The 21755-nt window shown below is 51.3% G+C and overlaps 13 protein-coding genes across 13 annotated transcripts; 5 read left to right on the top strand and 8 right to left on the bottom strand.

Annotated features, from left to right (window-relative positions):
- Positions 1-290: 290 nt before the first annotated feature.
- On the top strand, positions 291-1631 carry J4E78_001812 (uncharacterized protein; the record flags this gene model as incomplete). The annotated part of the gene is made up of 1 exon (XM_049362465.1): positions 291-1631. The coding sequence occupies one exon, from the start codon at positions 291-293 to the stop codon at positions 1629-1631; it is 1341 nt and encodes a 446-aa protein (XP_049225057.1).
- A 477-nt stretch (positions 1632-2108) lies between these two features.
- On the top strand, positions 2109-3068 carry J4E78_001813 (uncharacterized protein; the record flags this gene model as incomplete). Its single annotated transcript, XM_049362466.1, has 2 exons — positions 2109-2366; positions 2418-3068. The coding sequence occupies 2 exons, from the start codon at positions 2109-2111 to the stop codon at positions 3066-3068; spliced, it is 909 nt and encodes a 302-aa protein (XP_049225058.1).
- A 165-nt stretch (positions 3069-3233) lies between these two features.
- On the bottom strand, positions 3234-3764 carry J4E78_001814 (uncharacterized protein; the record flags this gene model as incomplete). The annotated part of the gene is made up of 2 exons (XM_049362467.1): positions 3234-3613; positions 3677-3764. 2 exons carry the CDS (start codon positions 3762-3764, stop codon positions 3234-3236), a joined length of 468 nt encoding a protein of 155 aa, XP_049225059.1.
- A 321-nt stretch (positions 3765-4085) lies between these two features.
- Positions 4086-5321, bottom strand: J4E78_001815 (uncharacterized protein; the record flags this gene model as incomplete). The annotated part of the gene is made up of 1 exon (XM_049362468.1): positions 4086-5321. One exon carries the CDS (start codon positions 5319-5321, stop codon positions 4086-4088), a length of 1236 nt encoding a protein of 411 aa, XP_049225060.1.
- A 1926-nt stretch (positions 5322-7247) lies between these two features.
- On the bottom strand, positions 7248-8338 carry J4E78_001816 (uncharacterized protein; the record flags this gene model as incomplete). Its single annotated transcript, XM_049362469.1, has 3 exons — positions 7248-7777; positions 7827-8133; positions 8333-8338. 3 exons carry the CDS (start codon positions 8336-8338, stop codon positions 7248-7250), a joined length of 843 nt encoding a protein of 280 aa, XP_049225061.1.
- A 443-nt stretch (positions 8339-8781) lies between these two features.
- On the bottom strand, positions 8782-9610 carry J4E78_001817 (uncharacterized protein; the record flags this gene model as incomplete). The annotated part of the gene is made up of 3 exons (XM_049362470.1): positions 8782-9132; positions 9187-9419; positions 9478-9610. The coding sequence occupies 3 exons, from the start codon at positions 9608-9610 to the stop codon at positions 8782-8784; spliced, it is 717 nt and encodes a 238-aa protein (XP_049225062.1).
- A 668-nt stretch (positions 9611-10278) lies between these two features.
- Positions 10279-10693, bottom strand: J4E78_001818 (uncharacterized protein; the record flags this gene model as incomplete). The annotated part of the gene is made up of 2 exons (XM_049362471.1): positions 10279-10500; positions 10682-10693. The coding sequence occupies 2 exons, from the start codon at positions 10691-10693 to the stop codon at positions 10279-10281; spliced, it is 234 nt and encodes a 77-aa protein (XP_049225063.1).
- A 546-nt stretch (positions 10694-11239) lies between these two features.
- J4E78_001819 (uncharacterized protein) lies at positions 11240-12770 on the top strand (the record flags this gene model as incomplete). The annotated part of the gene is made up of 2 exons (XM_049362472.1): positions 11240-11551; positions 12120-12770. The coding sequence occupies 2 exons, from the start codon at positions 11240-11242 to the stop codon at positions 12768-12770; spliced, it is 963 nt and encodes a 320-aa protein (XP_049225064.1).
- A 139-nt stretch (positions 12771-12909) lies between these two features.
- On the top strand, positions 12910-14333 carry LAP1 (Leucine aminopeptidase 1; the record flags this gene model as incomplete). The annotated part of the gene is made up of 3 exons (XM_049362473.1): positions 12910-12916; positions 13008-13297; positions 13356-14333. The coding sequence occupies 3 exons, from the start codon at positions 12910-12912 to the stop codon at positions 14331-14333; spliced, it is 1275 nt and encodes a 424-aa protein (XP_049225065.1).
- Positions 14334-15040: 707 nt separating this feature from the next.
- J4E78_001821 (uncharacterized protein) lies at positions 15041-15985 on the top strand (the record flags this gene model as incomplete). Its single annotated transcript, XM_049362474.1, has 1 exon — positions 15041-15985. The coding sequence occupies one exon, from the start codon at positions 15041-15043 to the stop codon at positions 15983-15985; it is 945 nt and encodes a 314-aa protein (XP_049225066.1).
- Positions 15986-16185: 200 nt separating this feature from the next.
- On the bottom strand, positions 16186-17609 carry J4E78_001822 (uncharacterized protein; the record flags this gene model as incomplete). The annotated part of the gene is made up of 3 exons (XM_049362475.1): positions 16186-16680; positions 16733-17563; positions 17604-17609. The coding sequence occupies 3 exons, from the start codon at positions 17607-17609 to the stop codon at positions 16186-16188; spliced, it is 1332 nt and encodes a 443-aa protein (XP_049225067.1).
- A 925-nt stretch (positions 17610-18534) lies between these two features.
- On the bottom strand, positions 18535-19675 carry J4E78_001823 (uncharacterized protein; the record flags this gene model as incomplete). Its single annotated transcript, XM_049362476.1, has 2 exons — positions 18535-19208; positions 19339-19675. 2 exons carry the CDS (start codon positions 19673-19675, stop codon positions 18535-18537), a joined length of 1011 nt encoding a protein of 336 aa, XP_049225068.1.
- Positions 19676-20422: 747 nt separating this feature from the next.
- Positions 20423-21583, bottom strand: J4E78_001824 (uncharacterized protein; the record flags this gene model as incomplete). The annotated part of the gene is made up of 2 exons (XM_049362477.1): positions 20423-21111; positions 21157-21583. The coding sequence occupies 2 exons, from the start codon at positions 21581-21583 to the stop codon at positions 20423-20425; spliced, it is 1116 nt and encodes a 371-aa protein (XP_049225069.1).
- Positions 21584-21755: the final 172 nt, after the last annotated feature.

Here is a 21755-nt window from a genome sequence, read left to right on the forward strand (position 1 = left end):
AGTGAGTTGTTGGCCGCCGCAAATGATCGTGAAGGTCATAAGAACGCGTGTAGGGCGTCTAGTTTCGGCGATAAGCGTGCTAGCTACGTCAGGCCGCCTCAACCCGAACCCCACCACTTTGACCTACACGGCAGTCGAAAGCAGCAGCACAATCCCCAAGATACATAATGAAGGCCGCCACGGTATCCAGACGCTGCTTGTCAGCTCCACGCAACCTCGTACCCACTCTTCCGCGACACGCCCCAACCCCTCGACGACCGTTCTCTACTACACGACCAGCGTCTTCCGAGATGGATACAGCAGCATTTGGCGAACAGCACATTGCAAAGGGCATTGGCCGCCTCACCAAGCATGTCTTTGAAGATGGAAAGGGCACATTCATCACCACGGACAAGGGCGTCAAGCTGCTTGACATGACGGCCGGCATTGGTGTTGTGAACCTTGGTCACTGCCACCCCAAAGTCAGCGCTGCCGCAGCGGCACAATGCAACAAGATCACACACGCCCAAGTCAACATTGGCTTCAGCTCCGCACAGATCGCTCTTCTCAAAGAGCTGATTCCGATACTTCCCCACGAATCGCTCGATACCGTCTTCTTCTGGAATTCGGGTGCAGAGGCCGTTGAAGCAGCCGTCAAACTTGCCCGTGCCGCGACGAAGAAGCCGAACATCATCGTCATGCAGGGCTCATACCACGGCCGCACGAACGCGACAGCCTCGATGACGCGATCCAAGACTATCTACGGCGAAGGCCATGGACCTCTGATGGGTGGCGTCTTTGCGTCCGCATTTCCATACTACAGCCAGTTCGGCATGTCTCCAGACACACCGAAGGAGCAGCTCGTGAGCCAGGCACTGCTCCAATTGAAGCTTACCTTGCAGCAGCAGACGTCTCCCGCAGATACCGCAGCTGTCATTCTGGAGCCCGTTCTTGGTGAGGGAGGTTATGTCCCAGCACCACCCGAGTTCCTACATGGCGTCAGGCAGATTTGCGATGAGCACAACGTCCTTTTCATCGCTGACGAGGTCCAATCTGGTATGGGCCGCACGGGACACATGTGGTTTGTGCAGGAGTCTGGTGTACGACCAGATATTCTCATCTTCGCAAAGGGCATTGCGAACGGGTTCCCTCTATCCGGTATTGCGAGCAGTAAGAAGCTCATGGATCTCCAAAAACCAGGATCCATGGGTGGCACATATGCGGGTAATGCAGTCGCATGCGCCGCCGCAACAGCCACAGTCAAAGCATTCCACGAGGAGAAGATTTTGGACAACGTCGCCGCGCGCTCCAAGCAGATCTTCTCGTTCCTCCGCGATCTCAAAGCTTCTGGCACCAAGGCCGGTAACTTGATCGAAGATGTTCGCGGATCGGGTCTCATGGTCGGTGTCCAGTTTGCAAACCCAGAACTACAACGCGACTCATCGAATACTGCTGCACAACATGCTCAGAGCCAGCCACAAATTGCGCCCAAGATTGTGCAGGAATGCGTCAAGCGAGACATGCTTCTCCTCAGCACTTCGGTGTTCGACGTACTGAGATTCATTCCGCCACTCACAATCAGCGAGGAGGAGCTGAGCCAGGCTTGTAACATCTTCAAGGAGTCCCTGGAGGCTGTCGCGAAGGAGATGTAAATGTCTTTGGCTTGTTGATATGATGCACGCCATGTTGGGAAGTTAAGATCGATTTTTTCTAGCAGATATATACCCTTTTTCGCGCTTTGATGTGCGGCCAGTCACAGAACAGTCACTCAGTTATTGATGCATCCTTTGCTTGAACGATGCGACGGAGCTGCGACCGGATAGAAGTTGGGCAGATCGATCCCGTAAGCCGCCTCGCGTTCGCTGTTCGGAAGGCCGAACACCAATCAGCGGCGTTCGCCTCAGCTGCTGCCAGAAGCGGGCGAACAACCCGCCGACTCGCACGGTCGCGGTGCGCAACACCATGTGTACGAGCAATGCTAAGCAGAGCTGGATTTCGCATATGTCAATAGACATAGCAGAACGATTTGTTCATAAAAGATGCAAGAATCACTCAACTCTCAATCGAACACAGTCGCAACCTTCTTCTCTTTCTCCTGACCATACTAAATAATATCCGATTAGCCCTCAATGGCTCTCAGAGCAGTCCTCGTCACAGGTGCGACTGGTAAACAAGGTGGTTCAGTCGTTGATGCCTTGCTCAAAGCGAACGCACCCTACGAAATCCTAGCAGTCACCCGGGACGCCCAGTCGTCATCCTCCAAGAAGCTCGAAAAGAAGTCGTCGAGGATCAAACTCGTCACTGGAAACCTCGATGCAGCCGACGAGATGTTCAAGGCAGCGAGAGAGTCCACCAAGATGCCCATTTGGGGAGTCTTTAGTGTTCAGGTGAGCATGTTTCCAGCAATGACAGTCGAGCTTTACTGAATCCTCGTACAGGCGCTCGGAAAGAATGAAGAGAAGCAAGGAAAGGACCTTGTAGATGCTTCTATCAAGAACGGTGTATCGCACTTTGTCTTCTCTTCTGCGGATCGAGGCGGTGCAAAATCAGACTCGGATCCGACAACCGTCCCCCACTTCATCACGAAACATAATATCGAGCAACACCTCTTCTCCGAATCCAAGAAAGGCAACATGACATATAACGTACTGCGACCCGTAGCATTTTACGAGAATCTGACTCCAGAATTCTTCGGCAAGGTGTTTACAACGAGTTGGGCGATCAAGCTGCCAAAGGAGAAACCTCTACAACTTATCAGTACTAGTGACATTGGGTTCTTCGCCGCCCAAGCGTTCCTCAAGCACGATACTCCAGTATACCAAAACAAGGGTATGTCGTTAGCAGGAGAGTCGCTTTCGTTCCAGCAATTCAAGGGAATCTTCGAAAAGCAGACGGGTGAAAAGCTTCCGATGACGTACCGATCTGTCGCCGGGGCGTTGTGCTGGATGTCGAAAGAGCTTGGGTACATGTTCGATTGGTTTCGAGAGAAGGGATTTGGCGCGGATATTGAGGAGTGCAAGAGGATGAATCCGGAGATGAAGGGGTTTGAGACTTGGCTTGGAACGGAGAGTTCGTGGAGGAAAGGCTGAAGGACAATGAATGTAGACGTGGGATGGCAAACTTGATTTAGCCAAATACATGATATGTTCTTATTATGAATTGTAGTACATCTCAATCGATCGTAAACATTATCGAAATAATTCGGACAGCCAGCTTAAGAAGCAAGACATCCTACTCGGTCGACCTTCGCGGTACTAGAGTCTCGACGCTTCTCTTCCGGCTAACCTCATTCCTTCCTCTCCGTCAACAAGTACGCACCACCCTTCTCCTCCCCTGCCACCATTGCCGCCAATCGCCGCCTTGAAATTAGCTTTCGCGTACTCCAGAACTTCGGCATCGAAACTTCCAGGCTGGAGCCATACAGCAGGAATTCCAGCCTCTTTCGCCTCTTTGAGCAACTGCTTCGTCACTGTAGGTGGCGTAATGACTGACAGAGAATAGCTGGATGCTGGTGGGTCCTGAAGAGCTGTCGGCGAAGGCACGGTTGTGTGGGCACGGTTCAAGACGGTGACACTTGAATTCCGCGGGTTCAAAGGCGTTGCGGGGAGGGAGTGCTGGAGATACCATGCGAATACTGTGATATCGGATTAGACATGACGGGAATGAGGTAAGACTGGAAGAGGACATCTTAGCGTACTCTTGTGTCCGTATTTGTGTGGGTCGGAAGACGCGCCGGCGACAGCAAACCGCGGGCTCGAGAAGAAGATTTTCAGTGCTGCTTCCATTTCTGCGTCGCGCTTTTGGCCTCGCGTTGTCGGTATCTGAATGTTCTATGTATTGGAGGGTATTTGTGGTAATTATGAGGGGCTGCATTGTAATGGTGAAGGGTACCAGGCTAGAGGGTGCCTTATCGATAACGCTCTAGAGCCGAGGCACGCGTCGCGTCATCTTCTGCGCTTGCATTGGTGGCATCTTTGCTACGCGCGCCGTGTTGCTCCTGCGTTTATCAGCATGCTCACACCATGAGATTTCGTGGTGCTCTCCGACAATGCGCGTCATTTCTGGGTTTGCATGATTCCTACATCTATCGAATTCTGATAAGGACACTAACATATTGCAGCGGCAAAGCGATGTGAAAGCTCCAAGGAGACGCGCGGGATCTCGACACTCATCAAAGACTCGTGGATTGAGTCATTCCTCTGCCACTCGGCCTTTCTTTCCTCTCTTGGACCTGTCACATTGAGGCCCTCACTCCGCTCTTCGACGCTTCCTTCGCTTCTTTGCTCCTCCATACCTTGTTCCTCGTCCTGAGATTCCTCGGCTTGCTCTGCTTCCTTCACCATCTCGGCCGCTGCGGGAGCTCGGAGCACAGGGTGTTCCTTGTTGGATATATCGATTACTGCCAGAAGATCTCCCTTTTGCGTTCGCGGATAATCATCGCACGCGCCCTGCCACTGTCCGGCTCCGACGGCCTCGTGTGCAAGCCGCTGTAGCTGCAGTGTATCGTTTGTGACCCACTCAATACTGGAAAATGGCTTTTTCCGCTGCAGACGCGCAGCAACAGACGGTAGACAGGCAGCGATAAGCATGATGAGGCTTCCGATGGAAAACATCAATATAAGGCCGAGCACGTTGAACGAAGTATAGGAGTCGCTTCTGATCTTCTGACTACCACAGAGTGCTCGTGCTTCCGGAGACGTGGGCGCTGAAAAGAATGGCACAGCCTCTGGGACAACTGGACCAGTCGCTTGCTCGAGTATGGCTCGTTGTAAGTCGGCCATCGTGAATTTGAACCAATGCTCCAGCTCCAGCTCCCACTGATTGTCTGGTAAACCACCCTGCCCACTATTTGAGACATAATCACTCGCAAGAAGCGATCCGCCCTTGAGCTGTTTGACGAGTTCATGGAAGCCACCGGCCATATCCCTGATGGCGCGTAAGGACCAAAGGAATCTCTCAGAATCTTTGGGCTGTGGAAAGAGTGTTGAGGAGGCTATTCTTGTGGCCTCAAATATGCCATTCAGCGGCGTACAGTTTTCGACTTCTTCTAAGGATGGCCGGCAAAATTGGTATTGCTGAACACATGCTAGTGCTCTAATTGGCAGCTCGGTAGCGTAAGAAGTCAGGTTCCCAAACTTCTGACCGCGGTTGACCACCTTGTCGAGAGCTTCAAACCATAAGTCGGTGACGGGTTCGAGATACCTGATATCCTTCATCTGAAGGAAGTACACACCGAGGTCTGCGTCAGGAACTTCCAGTTCCTGGATTGGCCGCCAGGCATCGTTTGAAAAGACTTCGTCGTTGCTGATAACGTTGTAGCGTGTGACGGCACTTGTACGCATGTTTAGTTGTAGAAGTATTTGATCGACGAGAAGGACTTACGAAACCGAGTACTCGCTTCCTAAAGGTCCTCGATGAGTGTTCGCATCAGCAAACTGAAGAGTGCACTCAAGGTCGTTGCTTTCACAGAAACCTTCATTATAGTGTCCATACAGGAACTGAACACTCCACTGGGGTTGCGTTGAATTTCTGTATGTGTACCCCTCGCCGCGTATTGGGGCACATTCGTTAACGGTTCGATAGAGAAATCTTGAGGAAGGTGGCGAATTGATACCTAGATCAGAGTGACTATTCAGGAACCCAGAATCCAAACGGAGGGCCGCTGTCGGAGAATGACATATCTTGCTTTTGCCCGGGAAGGGGCAAGAAATGCCAGTCGTGACCGTCACAGGGAGGGTATCTCGGACAAATTTGCGGCAGCTATCTGCTGACCCCGACTTCCTATAGCAAACTGACTCATAGTTGGCGCTTGCTCTGGTCCTACTGGCAATATACGATTGAGCTACGCGGTAGTTTTGTCCGGTGAACAGGGAACTGTTCAACGTAGCACACCTGTCACCAACGAGAAGAACCTCGCCACCCCTCGTAGTGGCTACTCGCGAAGAGAATACTCCGGCTGTGCTGAAAGCGCAAAAGGTCGCTAAGCTGAGGACTAGTGGTAATGACACCGATCTGAGTAAAGCGGGCGGAACCACCACCTTCCGCCAGGCCCAAGACATTCTTGATAGTCTCCAAAAAGCCGCTGTACTGGTCTCGGAGTTGCGAAGTATCGCTTGCTTTTGGTGGTATAATGCACTTTGTGGTATCTTTCGACTTATGTTCTGATGGATGGCGAATGAGACGATGGTCCAGAAACAGGTTCCAGTAAACGTAGTGAACAGCGCAAGGAAAGCGATGAGCAGACCGCCATTTTGAATAGTAGTCGTGAGTGTGAGGCCGGCTATCGAGCCATGAGACCAATTTGTCCAGACTCCAAGGTAAACTGACTCGTATTCGGATGCCATGGTATCTAGGTGACGTTTTAGGGTGACAAATATTATCTTGGAGATGTACAATAGATATACAGGGTCTTGTTAACGATTGGAAGTAGGTTATTGGTAATAGTATGCAGTGTTTTTGTGGAAGGTATGTGTCTAGCTATCGAAGCAGATTGTAAAGAGTTGTGCATCGCCAGAACACGATAAAGTACGCAATGCAGCTCATAACTTTGCTACCTGCTGTCTCTTCTATATTTAACGGACGAGATAGCGTCTGATAGAGCGGTTGCGCGAACACACTTGTCGTTAAGATGCTTCCACGGTGTAGAACGAACCATTGGAAAGGTAGAAGCGACTTGCAGCGAGGCGCAGTTTGTTGCGATGATAGCATTAGCTGTATTGGGTAGTAGGCCAGAGCTAAGATCATAGGTTTGTGCTCTTCGAAGTGGGGGCGGGGAACGCGGAGAGATAAGAGGACGAAGGCACAAGGCTAAGCAGCGAAAGTCTCACTGCTTTTCCCACACGAAGATACAGACGTCAACTGTATGGGCTACATATTCCACATTACCTGCGATTTAATGCAGTGGTAAATCTTGGGAGGTTTCTTCACCGCACAATTCCATCGAGTTTCAGCTCATGAGGTTCAAAGGCCTTGGACACCGTGGCAATGGCGCCTGCGGATGGGTCAGCCTTCCCTGGATACACAGCATCATGCATATTATTATAAGCTATGCTGTAACACGAAGACGGAGGAGGAGTCGACACATGCACGAAAGGTTGATTTAAAATAGCCCCAGAGAATGAAAGGGTGCTCCCATGAAAACAATACTGGCATAGGGACCGTCTTCATTTGGGGGCTGAAAATTAGCAAACCATGGACTGATACCGAGAATAGTAGATCTGCGAATGTTGTGCGACAGCCGACGGCCTATCATACCGCAGATAGCGCAGCTACCAAGGCTGCACACCATCCTTGTTGATAACTTTGCCGCTATCTTCGTCTCTGTTCCCTTCCACAACATCCTTGATGAACACGCCCCCAATACTTGGGTCGCCCGCACCCCATTTCTTCAACATTTCCGGCCCCATGCCTCCCAATCCCGTAGCCAGAAATCCGGGGCTGATGCCAAAGACCTTGACACCATCGACGCTAAGGCTTTGTGTCCAGTCTAGCATCATCATGTTCATCCCAGCCTTGCTGGAGCGATAAGCTGTTTGGGCCATGGATGGTGGCTTGGGCCAGCCCTTTGGTGGCGGTGCGTTCATGAGCTTGGAATTGAAGCTACTGGAAGAGGTTTCGAGGGAAGACAGGCCAGAAGTCACGAAGAGAAGCCTAGGGTGCTTGGAGGCTATCAACAGGGGTGCGAAAATATGGGTCACTACTTGGGTGGAAGTGACGTTAAGGGAGTAGCTTCTGTCCCAAGCTACGCGGATGCCTTTGGGGCTAGGGTCCTTCCGCATAACGGCATCAAAAGATCCGCCTACCACACATCAGTCTACTGCACTGCAGAGAATAAAGGAAATATATACCGGCATTGTTGACCAGCGAGTCAAGATGACCATATTTGCTCTCTATGTTCTTGAAAGCGTTTTCGATGGACGCATCGTCCTCAATGTCGATCTGAACGGGGACGATATCTGATTTGGACTCTGAGACTTCACCTTTAAGCTTGGAGATGGCATCGTCGGCTTTTTCGAGAGAGCGGCTACCCATCAGGATGGTGTGTGGTTGTGGCGAAGCATAAAGAGCCTTTACGGTCTCGTAACCAATGCCAGTGTTGCCGCCCGTGATGAAGACGATCGAAGAGTCGGCCATTTTGGTTCCGATGTTGTGATGCTGGCTCGAGTATCGACACAAGTATATATATTCTTGCGAAAAGTGTCACCGTTGTTTCGTTGTTGTCAGCTTTGTCCCCTCTTTATACGTAGGCAGCCGAAGAACCTCATGGGCTTCCTCGCCCGGAGTTAGGAAGGCGTCGCCCGGAGTTAAAGCCCCCCCGCATCGCGCTCAATCACTCCACGCGTGAGCTTGATACCTGCATTGAGAAAAATATCGATACGCAAAACGTCACTAGTAGATGTGATAAGTCGATCGCACGGTGAGGTGATGACGTTGCCGCCGACATGGATGTTGGACAGCTGGCAATCCGCGATCCCGGAGTTAGCACTGTCCATAGCACTCCATTTGAGCAGCGCATTGAATCGTCTATCCACTGACAAACCAGTATTTAAAACGGACTGTATTAAGAATACACTGAGGGTGATTGACTTGTTTCCTACATTACTACCTGCGATTGAAACATCTCATGTTGGAAAGAGTTCCCGAATGACCATACCCTATGTAAACGACAATCTACATCACGCGCGCGTAGAAGGCACAAGGCCAGGAATTGAACACAAACATTCAGCAGCCACAGCCTAAAAAATATACGATCAAAGAGATGGCAGGAATTCAGCTGCTCACCTTCCGAGTGTCTAAACAGGCTCATCCATTTTGATGACTTCCGTCATTGCTGAAATTGCTGATAAAAACGACCAGGACGGCGCAGTATGCGGCACTGGCCGCAAAAAGCTCGTGGCGCTTCGCTTTTGTGAGCAAGCTCATGGCGGCTGAAAACAGCAATGTGAATACAACCAGGATCCCAACGGCATCGAAGGTGGAGTTACGATCACCCACCGACGTCAGCTTGTACATGGCGACAACCGGGAGTACCAGGAGGATGAAGATGATGAGTGTGATGATCAATCCGACGAGCTTCTCAATCCGAGACTGCGAATAGTAGTATAGACATTTATCATCTGTCTTCTCGCGGAGCTCCTTGGTCGCGAACAGTTTCTTGATGACAGGTTAGTCACGATGAGCAAAGGTATCGTAAAGAGCGGATATTACCTGAGTGAGAGGACCATGCATCTTACGTATGCACGTCTCAACCAGTCCGTCGAACCCGGACCACTCGCGGCCATGACGCAGCGAGACCAGGTCCTCACGACGCTTGATGAAATCTTCTTCAGGCTCATAGTTCAGCGGCTTGACGTTCCAGAACCAAGTCCGAAAGCTATGGTAGTCCCGGTTTGATGGCCGTTGGAAGGCGTTGAGATCACGGGCTTTGGCGAGTATATCGTCTGGGAGAAAGTCAGATCGCCACATCAATGCAGAGTAGTTGGTGGAGAGGTTACATACCATATGTGACAAGCTTGTGCTGTATAGTGCTTATGAGACCCTCCCGTACACTTTGCGTCTCCTCCCTCCTGGCTTGCTGGAGGTCGTCTTTTCGAGACATCAGACGAGCTCCATCCCCATTCTCCAAGTCCATCTCATCGAGATCTGTCAGCTGCTCCTCCAAACTCCGAAGTTCATCTTGGAGTTGAAGTATGACGCGGGCATGCAAATAAGTGAAGCCGCGATATATCGACCAGCTAGATTCACTTGATTGGAATGCGGCCTGGAGAGGGTACCCAAGCGAATAGCTTTTTACTTCGCACGATTAGCAAGACTAGATATCCGCAATCATTCGTGAAGACCTACGAGGTATAGTTTTAGTGCTGCGTATCTCCTTCTCCACCTCCGCTGGTGAAAGTTCGGATTCTTTTGAAGTCAGCGCAGTTAGGGACTCGATACTGTGGATGCTTTACCATGAAAATCTTCTGGTTTGGCGTCTTCAATCGGTATCGATATGTGCCCCGAGGATTGCGATTCGCTGCAAAGACTCGACTTTTCCAAACCGCTCCTACCTTGCGAACTCATCTTCGCTTCTGCCAGTGTAGTTAAATACCAGTTGAACGTGTCATCACAAAACTTTGATTAGAAGAAAGTTGTAGCAGATTGACTGCGGCAGTTTTCCGCTTTAATAGGTATGTTTGCTACGTGTTGAAGGACAACAGAGGGCGCACAGCTTAGGGCTGAGGCAGCCAACCGGGATACCTGATTACTGTGGCGCATTCTAGGTTCTTTTAGGCAAAATTGAAGAGACCGAATCATATCTCATGTCGGCTTGAGCTTGTTCTCCGAAAACCAGTTTTCACCTTCACTGTACAGCAGGCCTTTCCTGTCCTTCAACTTGTACTGCCATCGACTCTGGTGATAACGACGCTCAGAAACGGTGAACGCATCGAATTCGACACGCGTCACCTCTGTTCCGTCGATCATCACACGTTTGCTCACCCTCATGTTGACCTTGTCGTCTTCCTTGAAGCCTGCCTTGCGCTGATGGAATATGTCAGTGGCGCTCACTTTCAATTGAGCGAGCTCTGCGTACCCTATTGGAATCAAGATTAGTGATCGCCACCGACTTGCTCTGCTCGCTCTCGGGAATATCGTTCTAAGCACAGGTGGAGACCACCGGTCAGTGTGAAGCGCTCTAGTGATGACGATAATGAGGCTTTACCTGATCTGCCATGACCGGTCAATTTCTTGAACTCGATGGCTAGGCGTAATTGTTAGGTTCGGAATACAAGAAATCAGGCTGAGCAGCTGTAATTCGGGCGCAGCCGGCCTCTATTTAGACTGAGGCTCCCAAGGCATACAATGAGGAAGGCTGTGCAATGACAAACTCTATTTGAGCGAACTCACCGTTCCCCATATGCCATCTTTAAGCCTCATATCACATGTAGTTCAGCTGAACGATTGTCCGCATGACAGTTTGGTGGGGTCGGTGCGTTGTGGTTGGAGGACATATTTTGTGGCACAAGGGAGCGCCCGCTCAGCTTTGGGACAGCCAATGGATGAGCAAGCAGTCTGATAAGCAGTTCTCAGGCAAACATGCGATGTTGGGGCCGGCAAACGCCAACGTAAGCTGTCTCTAGTTGTTCCAATTCGTGTTTGCACCGCCGCTGGAGGTCCTTCAGAAGGAATCACAGCGACGAACGCAACGATAGGATAACATAAGAAGGGCGCCTCCTGATGGGTAGCCCTACAATCAGTAGTCTGATGTATCACCTGAGATATGGCTGCGCAACTTCAGTCAACTGCACGACCTGCGCATACCAAGACTACCGAGCCTTGCCAGAGCCCTAAGCCAATCAATCCTTCCCGGCAGAATTCTATCGTGGTACCAGTCACTGTTGACGATCTCACCTTCCTCGACCCGGGTGACGAAGAAGCCAAGAGGGAGCTGAACCGCGAGGCTGAGCGGCGCACATTGTTCCAAAATGTGTCGAATGGTGTACTTCAGATACCCAATGGTTATCGCAAGGTTGAAGTGCTGATAATACGTTGGGATGAGAGTGTCGACGAGTTCAAAGGCCACGAGCAAGAGGTGAGTCTGCGCATCATTCGAAGAAAATTGCCTAATTAAAGCGGCAGATTGGTCTCCTGAGAACGATTTTCACAACTGGCTTCGGGTTCGGATGTACCGTGAGAAGAATTCGGAACAGCCGGAATCCGCAGATCGACCTTAACCACCATATATTGACCCATGTGCACGAACACGACGGCGAAGACAATCTGCTGATTGTATACTACACGGGCCATGGTGTCCGTATCGAGGATGACAAGGGCTGCAGTCGACTGCAGTTATCTGCGTAGGTAGCCTGAGGAGTTCCAGCATTCGGTCATTAACACGTAGCAGGTCACGAAATTGGGATGAGAGCAGTGGCCATGCTTATGCTCCTACAGCATTCTGGGATGAAGCAGAAGCACCTCTCAAGTTACACGCAGCAGCTGATACACTAGCTATCTTGGATTGCTGCTCCGCGAGTACTGCTGCTGTGACCCATAAAGGCAGAAACGAAGAATTGCGAAACTATCAGTTGTTAGCGGCTTCTTCAGCAGACGAGTATACACGTGGGCCAGGACAAGAATCTTTTACTCATGCATTGTGTGAGTCGCTTCGCGAACTCTTATTCGAAGCAAAGGGTGGAACATTTCCAGTCATCAAACTGTGGGAAAGAATCAACACTAAGAGAACAACACAGGCCGCTCTGATGTGGGATCGCTTACAGCGATACAAACGTAATGTGGAGCTTGGACGACTCGATCCAAATCCAGAACGGGACGAGTCTTTTCGCAACGAAGAACCGGAAAAAGCCTCACTTGTTTTGCGCTTCTCGCTCAAAGAAGAGGCGCTCGGCAACTCTCAGGTTGAGATGCTTGCCCGACAGTTGCCCGCAGTCTTCAAGGAGGCCGGGGTTCTTGTGCGGCGAATGGAGTACGTGGAGCTTGAGCGACGAGACGATGCAGCGAAGGCTTTCCGCGCCGAACCTGGAAGACGGTATGATCCAGCGAAAGCTTTCCGTAAGGTAGTTCACCAGGTACAGGAAAACATTTCCAGCGACAAGATGGGTCATGGCGAGCATGAGAAACAGTCTGCGACACTTGAGCCAAGGAAGCGCAAAAGCTCGTACTCAGACACGCTTCTGGCACCTAAGAGAAATGCGAGAGAGAGCTCGCTCACGTCAGAGGAAGCCACCGATTCAGGCTTGTGCACGCCGCCGAAGAGACATACAAAGCCGGGGTCTGAGGCTCATAAGTGCTGAGGGATGTTGAAGGTACTGTGGTTGCATATTTTCATTGCCAGGGCTTGATCGAGCCTCAAGGGCGTCTGGAAGGTGCGCAATCCTTACTTCGAAGAATGTATCTGAATGCGCAATAGATGGAAGTCAGGTACTCTAGATAATGGAATGTCAATGGTTGACGTGTGTACCTGGGCAGCGACTAGGAGGAAAGCGTGACCTCGTGACGGATGATCTACGCGCTTGGCTGAAACAGGACAGCTCCGCCGCTATCTCCGCATCATCGCGTCAACCCAGCCACCGTGCCGGCTGCCATAGACGTTATCACAGCTCTTGCTACCATCTACACTCCAGCAAACATGAAGTCAACGACGATCTTACTACCTCTGTACACTGCAGCCCTTGCAGCTGCAGTTTCGCATCCCAAGGACCCCCAGGCGGTCCTGCAGGAGCCGCAGCTTACTATCATCGAGCCAGACGAGTATCTTATCGAGCTGTCTCCGGGCGAGACAAGATGGGTTACCGAAGATGAGAAGTGGGAGCTGCGTAAGGTATGACATCCCAGCACCGACAGCAGATAACGTGGAGCCTACCGCTGACACGATGCAGCAAAACATCAACTTCTTCGACATCACGCACAATGAAGAGCTCGGCACGCTCGACCGCCGGTTCAAAGCCGAAAGCGTCAAGTTCCCCGAGAAGCCTGTACACAACGAGACCATTGTTCCTCTGCTCAAGAAGCTGGAGAAGAACAACATGCGCGAGCATCTCGAGACCTTCACCTCGTTCCACACGCGATACTATAAGTCCAAATACGGAGTCGAGAGCTCGGCATGGCTTCTTGGCCAGGTCAACAAGACTCTCGCGGATGCAGGCGCTGTCAAAGCCTCCGTGAAGGCGTTCCCTCACCCATGGGGCCAGTCCTCCATCATCGCCACCATTCCTGGCAAGAGCGACAAGACAATTGTCATCGGCGCTCACCAGGACAGCATCAACCTCTTCTTCCCAGCTCTCCTGGCCGCCCCAGGCGCCGACGACGACGGCAGCGGTACCGTAACTATCCTCGAAGCCCTGCGCGTACTCCTCAAGTCGGAAGAGATCCTCAAGGGCGAAGCAGACAACACAATTGAGTTCCACTGGTACTCTGCTGAGGAAGGAGGCCTCTTGGGATCGCAGGCCATCTTCCAGTCCTACGAGAAGGAGGCTCGCAAGGTCAAGGCTATGCTTCAGCAGGACATGACCGGCTACGTCCAGAAGACGCTGGATGCGGGCGAGCCTGAGTCTGTTGGTGTCATTACTGACTTCGTTGACCCCGGTCTCACCGAGTTCATCAAGAAGATCATCACTGTCTACTGTGGCATTCCGTATGTTCTGACCAAGTGCGGTTACGCTTGCTCAGATCACGCCAGTGCGTCCAAGGCCGGCTACCCGTCAGCCTTCGTCATTGAGTCCGACTTCAAGTACAGCGACAACAAGATACACACAACCGAGGATAAGATTGAATATCTGAGCTTCGACCATATGCTTCAGCACGCGCGTATGACGCTTGCTCTGGCGTACGAACTTGCTTTTGCGAAGTTCGACTAGCGGCGATGAAATAGGATAAGGTTTACTTCCCGCCGTCGACATGGATATTTCGTAGTTATTGCACGAACAGCCAGCGGTTTTGCAGTCATGAATCAACGTATTGTTAATGATCCTCCAAAACATCGAGCACTCCATGTGGTGTCTATGCATGCGTCTGTCGCTGCATATGTGATTCGGCGTAGGGCGTGCGCGCTAACACAATGCCCTAGTGGTGACCTGTTTACCCTCATCCCGGAGCCGCGTCCGCATGGCTAGGTGAGATATCCGAACGGACGTTGCTTTCCCACTTTCTGATCTTTCTCGGTCTGGCCAAACACATCCCCAGTTTCTAGATACTATTCACACGTTGTCGTGGTCACTACTTCAGACGAACAAGATGAGTGCATGCAGGTGCAAGCAGAATCGCCAGAAGGAAGATGTATGGCGAACGTACCAACAATTACAAGAGTACCTAGGTACGCTCTTCCCTCCACCTTGGCGAGTACATGGATTGATCTACAAATAGGGCTATGCAACAGACAAGTTCCATTAATAAAAAGCTTCAAGAATTGAAAAAGGAAAGAGTGCGGCTTCTGGTCGAGAGGCGTGCTCTATACGCGAAGTACGTGGAAGAATGCATTGTTTTCGCTCTCAAACGTACAACACACTAACGTATTCCTCCAAGGACGTCGCGAGCCACTGTAAGATCTCACAGTCGAGCTTGGAATATGGCCTTCTGCGATGAGATGCAACGTCTCTTGCCACGTGAGATACGCGAAATGATCTATGAAGAGCTCTGGAGCGCGAATGGCGGCGCAACCGCTCCTGTGAACAAGTCCTGGAGCCACCTGTGCGACCTTGTAAAGGAAGACTGCTATTGTAAATTCGGAACTTTGGAGGAATGTATGGGACACAAAGCAGCTCCACACTTCATCAAACAGTCCTACGTTGGAATTGAGACCGCGCGCGAGGCGCTGGAGATGTGGTACAAGATGGTACCTGGAGGATCGAATTACCGCCACCTCTTCGCAAAGACGCTTTCTGAGGCAATCCGGCTACTCACTGCAGATGCTTTCAAAGTTGGTCTCAAACCTACAGCGGTACTGAGAGGACTGATTGTTGAAGTCCCCGTTAAGGACCTTGTTGCTAGCCCGGCCGAAGCGCAGGCCATGGTTGACCAATTACTTCGCATCGTTCACAAACGCGACTTCCACCTTTACATCCGACTGCCCCAGAGAAACATCCGACTCAACCTCTGGACCCCCATTTTTGAACTATTGCGACCCGTATTGACAGCTTTCAAGGAACACAGTCGGAACATACGCGTTCAATGGTTCTACCAACCAGACAGGACTTCGACTATAAAGTACGACCTCAACTCACATATCCGGGATCCCGGTGCGGAATGGAAGGAATATATGATAGAAAGTTTTTTCAAACCGCGACAACAGTGCCTCCAGGTCAGACACAGGGACTATCTGGTGGAAGACAATCCGGATTACGACCCTCAACATCACGAAGATACAACCAACAGAATGAACAACTGCTTCAGCAACGATCCAGAGACGGATTCAGAGGACGGATCTGACACTGGCTCAGATGATGGGTCTGATACTGGCCCCGACGAGGAAAGCCCGTATTGTAGTTCGGATGAGTCGTATGATTCAGATTGAGATGTAGAGACGGGGAAAGAGAGCGCGATAGCGGGGCTTGGTTTGGTGCCTAGCACTTTGATTTCATCTATTTTAGAGATGAGGGAACCTTCGTTTCCCTAGGCCACGGGAAAGCCAGAAGCAAAGTACGACCGATTTTAGTCTCATTGTTACTGTAGGACTACTTTGCGGCCATATCCTGAGATATGCCTCAAACAAGCTTACGTTTGATGAGAAGCGTCTGACTGCTGTCCGCCTTGAACATCATCCATCTCTTCACCGTCGCTTCCAGCATTCCCGTCGCTTCCATTATCATCACCCTCATCACTTTCCTCATCATCCTCTTCGTCTTCCTCGTCATCATCATCATAATGGTAGTAGGTGTTGCCAATGTAGCCAATGTGGCCACCGTGCTCGTCATCGTCGTCACTCGAGTAATGGTATCTTGCCCGCCGCAGGTGATCTCCGAGGGCCGTATTACAATCGGGGCACTGACAGACTCCTTCCTCATGCTTCAAAGTCCCTGTTTCCATGTACTCGCGCAGATAATCATGGGGCGGAGGGCCGTCATCTGTGCCAGAGTAATTGAGCGAATCCATGTAGGATTCATGGCGGTCTTCGAGTTCTTTTTGAGTGAGATACGCCTGGCTCTCTGGATTGAAATTTGGGCGATCCTCATCCCGGTACAGACGGTGCTCGTCTGGAATTCTGCGTCGCTGATGCGTGTGGTCAGCTGGGTGCGAAGTGCGAAGGTGAAGAAAAACAAACCGCATCAAAGAACGCTACTGCGTTCGCTTTCCATTCCTCCTCGGGCTGTGTCATAGCATCCAAGATGTCGTACGTTGCCACATCGTCACTCCTATTATAACCTCCCTTGTAGATAAAGGTGGCTTTCACGATCGCCCCTTCGTCCTTCATCACTCTCACCGGTTCTCGAAACGTGTCGAAAACCTCTTTCCAGAGGTTGAGCCTGATGTGACTGTGGCAGACTTCAATCTTGAACCGGAATCCCGATTTGTTTTGGATCTTCAAAAGAGGCTCGGTGATGAGTTCCCGGCGATGTTCTACACTCCTGATATCGCCCCAACCCTCTTTTCCCGGTTCCGGTGGAACGAAATCGTCCACATTCATGCTGATTTCCAGCTTTCTTATGAACTGGGCTGGTTCGCGTCCAATGTTGAAAGCGTCCTTGCAAATGATCTCCTGTACACCCTTGGCGGTCCACGCGTAGAGTAGCTTGTGGTGCTTGGTCGCTGCAATGTTGTACCATGACTCCACTAGTTCTGTCGCCATCTCTGATCCAACCAGCTCCGGGCGCACAAAGAATGGGAGACATAGATGATATGGACAGTTTAGGTTATTAGTGTTGAGGCACAGACGGCAGGTGCTGTTGATGGTATTGCGCATGTAAACGAGGCTTTCCTCAACGGTATGTTCGTCCCAGACCTGGGCCCAAATCATGTCCCGAACTTCACGAGGCAGATAGTGTTTTATCAGCATGTAGTTCGTTGTTGCGTAGGCCAAGAAGATAGGACCGCCTTCGCGGTGTAAAAGTCTGGTGGCAGAATTAGTGATTGCGCGAACGTGGAAGGGAAGCAGCTGCATGTACATTGGTTCTATTTGATTGCCGTGCAAGAACCACCATGGATGCTTCCAGTATAATTGATGAAGTTGAGTGTTGTAAAGCGTAAGCAATTTCTTGAAAAGAGGAAGCTGGTGTTCATCATTCAGACACCTAAGACACTAGTAAGCTTTTCTGTAAGTCGTTGCTACATGACTATAATGCTTACTCGGAGATTTTGGGGGCGTACACCTCGGGCGTTTGCATCTCAGTCGCCATGTTGGTACTTTTATGAGGACGATTGATGGTAGCAACGCATTCGAAGTTTGGCGCGATCAAGGGTTATATCCGTTCGCTCCAACGCCAAGACCACCCCTCACGACTATCATTTGGAAGGATGTTCAATCCGATTCCGATAGGAACACCCTTGTCTTGTGGATTGTAGCCACCTGCAAAAGCGGGACGTTGTCCAGGTATGGAGGTGCGCGACAAGGACATTCGATGCGATGACGAACGAATTACATCGGAAGGATCGTTCCTGCAGACGATCTTCTTATGCGAAGTAACGCATAAACGCCACTGACAACATGTGTGACCCTAGAAGAACAAGTCTATGAGAGAGTTAGGGCACGTAGCATGGTCCCAACGTTCGCGACTCATGTGTGCATGCACAGCACAAAGCCGAGCTAAGAGGTTGGCCCTGCTTTGTGCTACGCGACCGAGCTTTGGGTCAGCCTTACTTCCAATTGAGCATAGCATCAGCAACACGATTAATTGTTCAGTCAAGCTTCCTAGAAGGACATGATGTGTGATTCAAAGAGTTACGGCCCATCCATCTATATGCAGATGTAGATGCAGATGCGAATCGGAGCGACGACCAAAATCATATAAAGGTGAGCGTCCGACATACAGATTCACGTACACGCCGTGTACATGAGTAGAGCAGACCAAGTGAACAGACATGGAGTGTGCGACAGATCCTGAAGGAGCTCAAGAGGCCGTGAACAAGCTATACCAAGCCATAGAGCGGTCGAGGCAAGGTGCCACAGACCTGGCTGCCAGTGTTGCCAGCCTGGAGCTTCGCACCCTTTAGGCCAACATAGGCTTCGCGCCTGGCTGGATTGCCAACAGTGACACTCCAGGTCTTCAAGCCATAGTAGACCCCAATGTGGTGTACGAGCCAACGTCCGAAGCTGCCTCCAACGTCTTCCTCGGGTGTCTCAAAGAGCATGAGCTCCTTCTTAATAGCCTCAGCCTCTGTAGGCGAGCGGAGATCGTTCATCTGCCCGTTCCTTCCAACGAAGACGATCTCGTCGTCCTCGCTGTCCGGATCGGCAGGTAGGCCGTCTTGCTCTGCCTTGCGCTCCTTTTCTTCCCAGCCCTCTACGAACTTGCGCACTTCGCCTTCAAGGTCCATGAGCAGACCCTTGGCACCGCGCGATCGCTTCAGCTTCTCGCGCAGCTCCTTGGGCACGACACCGGGAGTCGTGGGCTTGTTGGCTACAGTCTTAGTCGCGGACTTTTGGGCGGCGGCGGCGGTCTTGCGTTCGTTGGACTGGCGCTTGAGGCCGGCGTCCCAGAGCGGAGCGAGATAGTAGGGTACATTCTTGGACGTGTAGGTAGGATGGACCTCCCAGTCCTTCGGCAGCGGAGGCTCAGCGTAGGGGTTGTTTAGGAGGCGATCTGGCTAGAAATCAATTGACGCGTACTTTGAACGATGAATTACTCGTAGTGCATGAGAAGATCAGGAGATGGTGTCGCGATGCGCAGAGCGTCTCCAGCGGAAAGGGGGGGGGGCAGACCCTCAACGTACCATTCTCCCAACGCTGCCTGCGCCTTGACCCCTCTTTGCCGCGGAGCAGGGCTTCACGCCTCTTCAAGCTGTCGCGACGGAGTGGTTCCTTGCGATGATAGTAGCCACCCTCCTTTGCAGCTGCCGAGGCACCTACGGGGTGGGCGGCAGCGGCAGGCGCATCGTGGTCGAGCGGTATCGCAAGCGTAACCGAGGTACCCTGAAGCGCATCACCAGGGGCGGATATAGCCACCGAGCTGAGCGCAACTGTTGCTTGCTCGGTCCACGCTTCGATGTCGATGGGCTGAGGCGGGGCAGCTGCCTGCTGAGGGCTTGAGGGAATATCGCCGACGGCCATTATGGTGGCGTTGAGGGTGCGAACTACGGGAGGCGTGGTAGGGATGGGCTTCAACAAAGGGAGATGCTACGAGATCGTAGTAGATAGATATCTGAACAGAGGACAAGGAGACAGAAGCTCTATTACCCACTGAGCATGTGTTTAGGGACAGATGGCGATAAAGGCCGCGGCGCGATAGGAGTCATTAGGTCATGGTCGTAGTTCGCGTCATGCTCGCCAGCCAATCAAGCCGCAAACGTGGGGCAAGCCACATACCTGTAGGTACCATACATGGATGGAGTAGGACAGCAAGAGTCACACGTCTACACGCAGTCATCTCTGCATTCAAGCAGGCCAAAAAGTGATGGAATAGCTGTTGATAGTCGCGGTCCCTTCAGGGATTACTCATGTGAGCTACGAAGCCGATGCAGCAGCTGTGTCACATGTGAATCGTCATTTATAGAGCTTCCTCCCTCGAATGCTTCCAACCGCTGTTAACTTCACAATTACGTTGAAGCTGAATCGGTCTAGACTGTCACTTGTCAGGACCATCATCATCACCGAAACTTGTGAATACATGGCCTAACGAGGCTGTACGATCATATATGACCATGAGCGCAACGAGCTGCTTCATCTTCCTGCTGATACACCCACGCGTCTTGAGGATGTCTGTTTCAATGTACCGCATGATTCAGACTCCGCTGTTACAGGAGCTTAGTGTACATAGCCTCGTTGTTTGAGTAAGATAAGCATGCACACCAGCCAAGTCTACGTCTCGTCTGCCCAGAACTTGCCAATGTCAGCTGGGGTTGTGATGTCGTTACGTTCAGCAAACTCCTTCCAATCCAGCGTTGGCTGATGCCATTTGCGAATCGAGACGAACAACTTCTTCGACGACCTGCGCTTCCCATTCGCACGACGTTTGACTTCCACGAGCGGCCAGTCCGTCTCTTGAATGTCTCCTCCCTTGCCCTGTATAGCTAGCTGTAGGCATTTCGTGTACCACTCCGGTAGTCCGTTGATCTCGACGTCTCTGATACCCCGCAGGGATGCCAGGCTTTCAAGACCGAACATGAACTTCCCAACGTCTTCAGGAATACTAGGCTTTACGACCTGCTGCCAGGTAGGGCGATCGCGCAGCATCCTCTTCATCTTATCTTGTGAGACGAGCTGGAAATCAACTTTCAGATCTTGTAAAAGAGACTTTTGGTCGGTGTCATCTGCATGCTCTTTCAGAATCTCGACAAGATACTCGAGTCTTGACCGCTGACGCTTAACCGCCCAGTGGCTATCGACATCGGGTATCACGTCGATGTGGATGCTTCGCAGGTTACGTAGTAGAGGGAGTCGATCGGGATGGCCGAGAGGTCCAAAGACGAACGGGCTCCGTAGCGACTTTGGCCACATGGAATTTCCATGTACAGTAAAGTTGTAGGTATTAGACCCATACATAACCGCTGGAACCATTAGTACACATCGATACGAGTCAACGGAAGACATACACTTGGTCTCATTGGAGACGAATTTACTCACTCGGAATAACTGTGTCTCGACCGTGAAATGGTTACAGCGGCGCACTTTTGTGTTTTTGTAGTATGGATTGCTTCCTATCTTGTATGAGATGTCTTCGTCCTTTCGGAAGGCATTTGTGGTCCAGTCGGGTTCGTTGCTACTCGACCATCCATACCGCTCGAATGTAATTTCCATGTTGTGTGGGATCAGAAACGAGTATACGTGGATTCGCAGTTCCGCGGGAAGATCGAGCAGGCGGAAGCCTATCATAGATGGTGATGAGTAGTTGCGAGACGTCTGCTCAGTGTCGTTGGCATGCTCGAATTCGTCCTGGAGAGTAATGACTTCCTTTCCCTTGTATGTCTCGTGTAGGAATTCGACTTCATCAGAGTCTGAGTCGGTATTAGAGGACGTCATTGTTTTGCTGTAACGACGACCTGTGGATGTTGAGATCGGGAGCGATGGTTTGAAATATTCGCAGGAGGCCGACAATTTGAAGTTGATCAGCTTATCGACTGAGCGGTACCTTGGTACTACACAGCAAAGGCTACCTACGCCAAGACCCAGTGTTCTAACGAACCCGCGACCT

The sequence above is a fragment of the Alternaria triticimaculans genome, assembly GCF_023758025.1.
Source record: "Alternaria triticimaculans strain BMP 0046 chromosome Unknown scaffold_2, whole genome shotgun sequence".
In the NCBI taxonomy this organism is placed as follows: domain Eukaryota; kingdom Fungi; phylum Ascomycota; class Dothideomycetes; order Pleosporales; family Pleosporaceae; genus Alternaria; species Alternaria triticimaculans.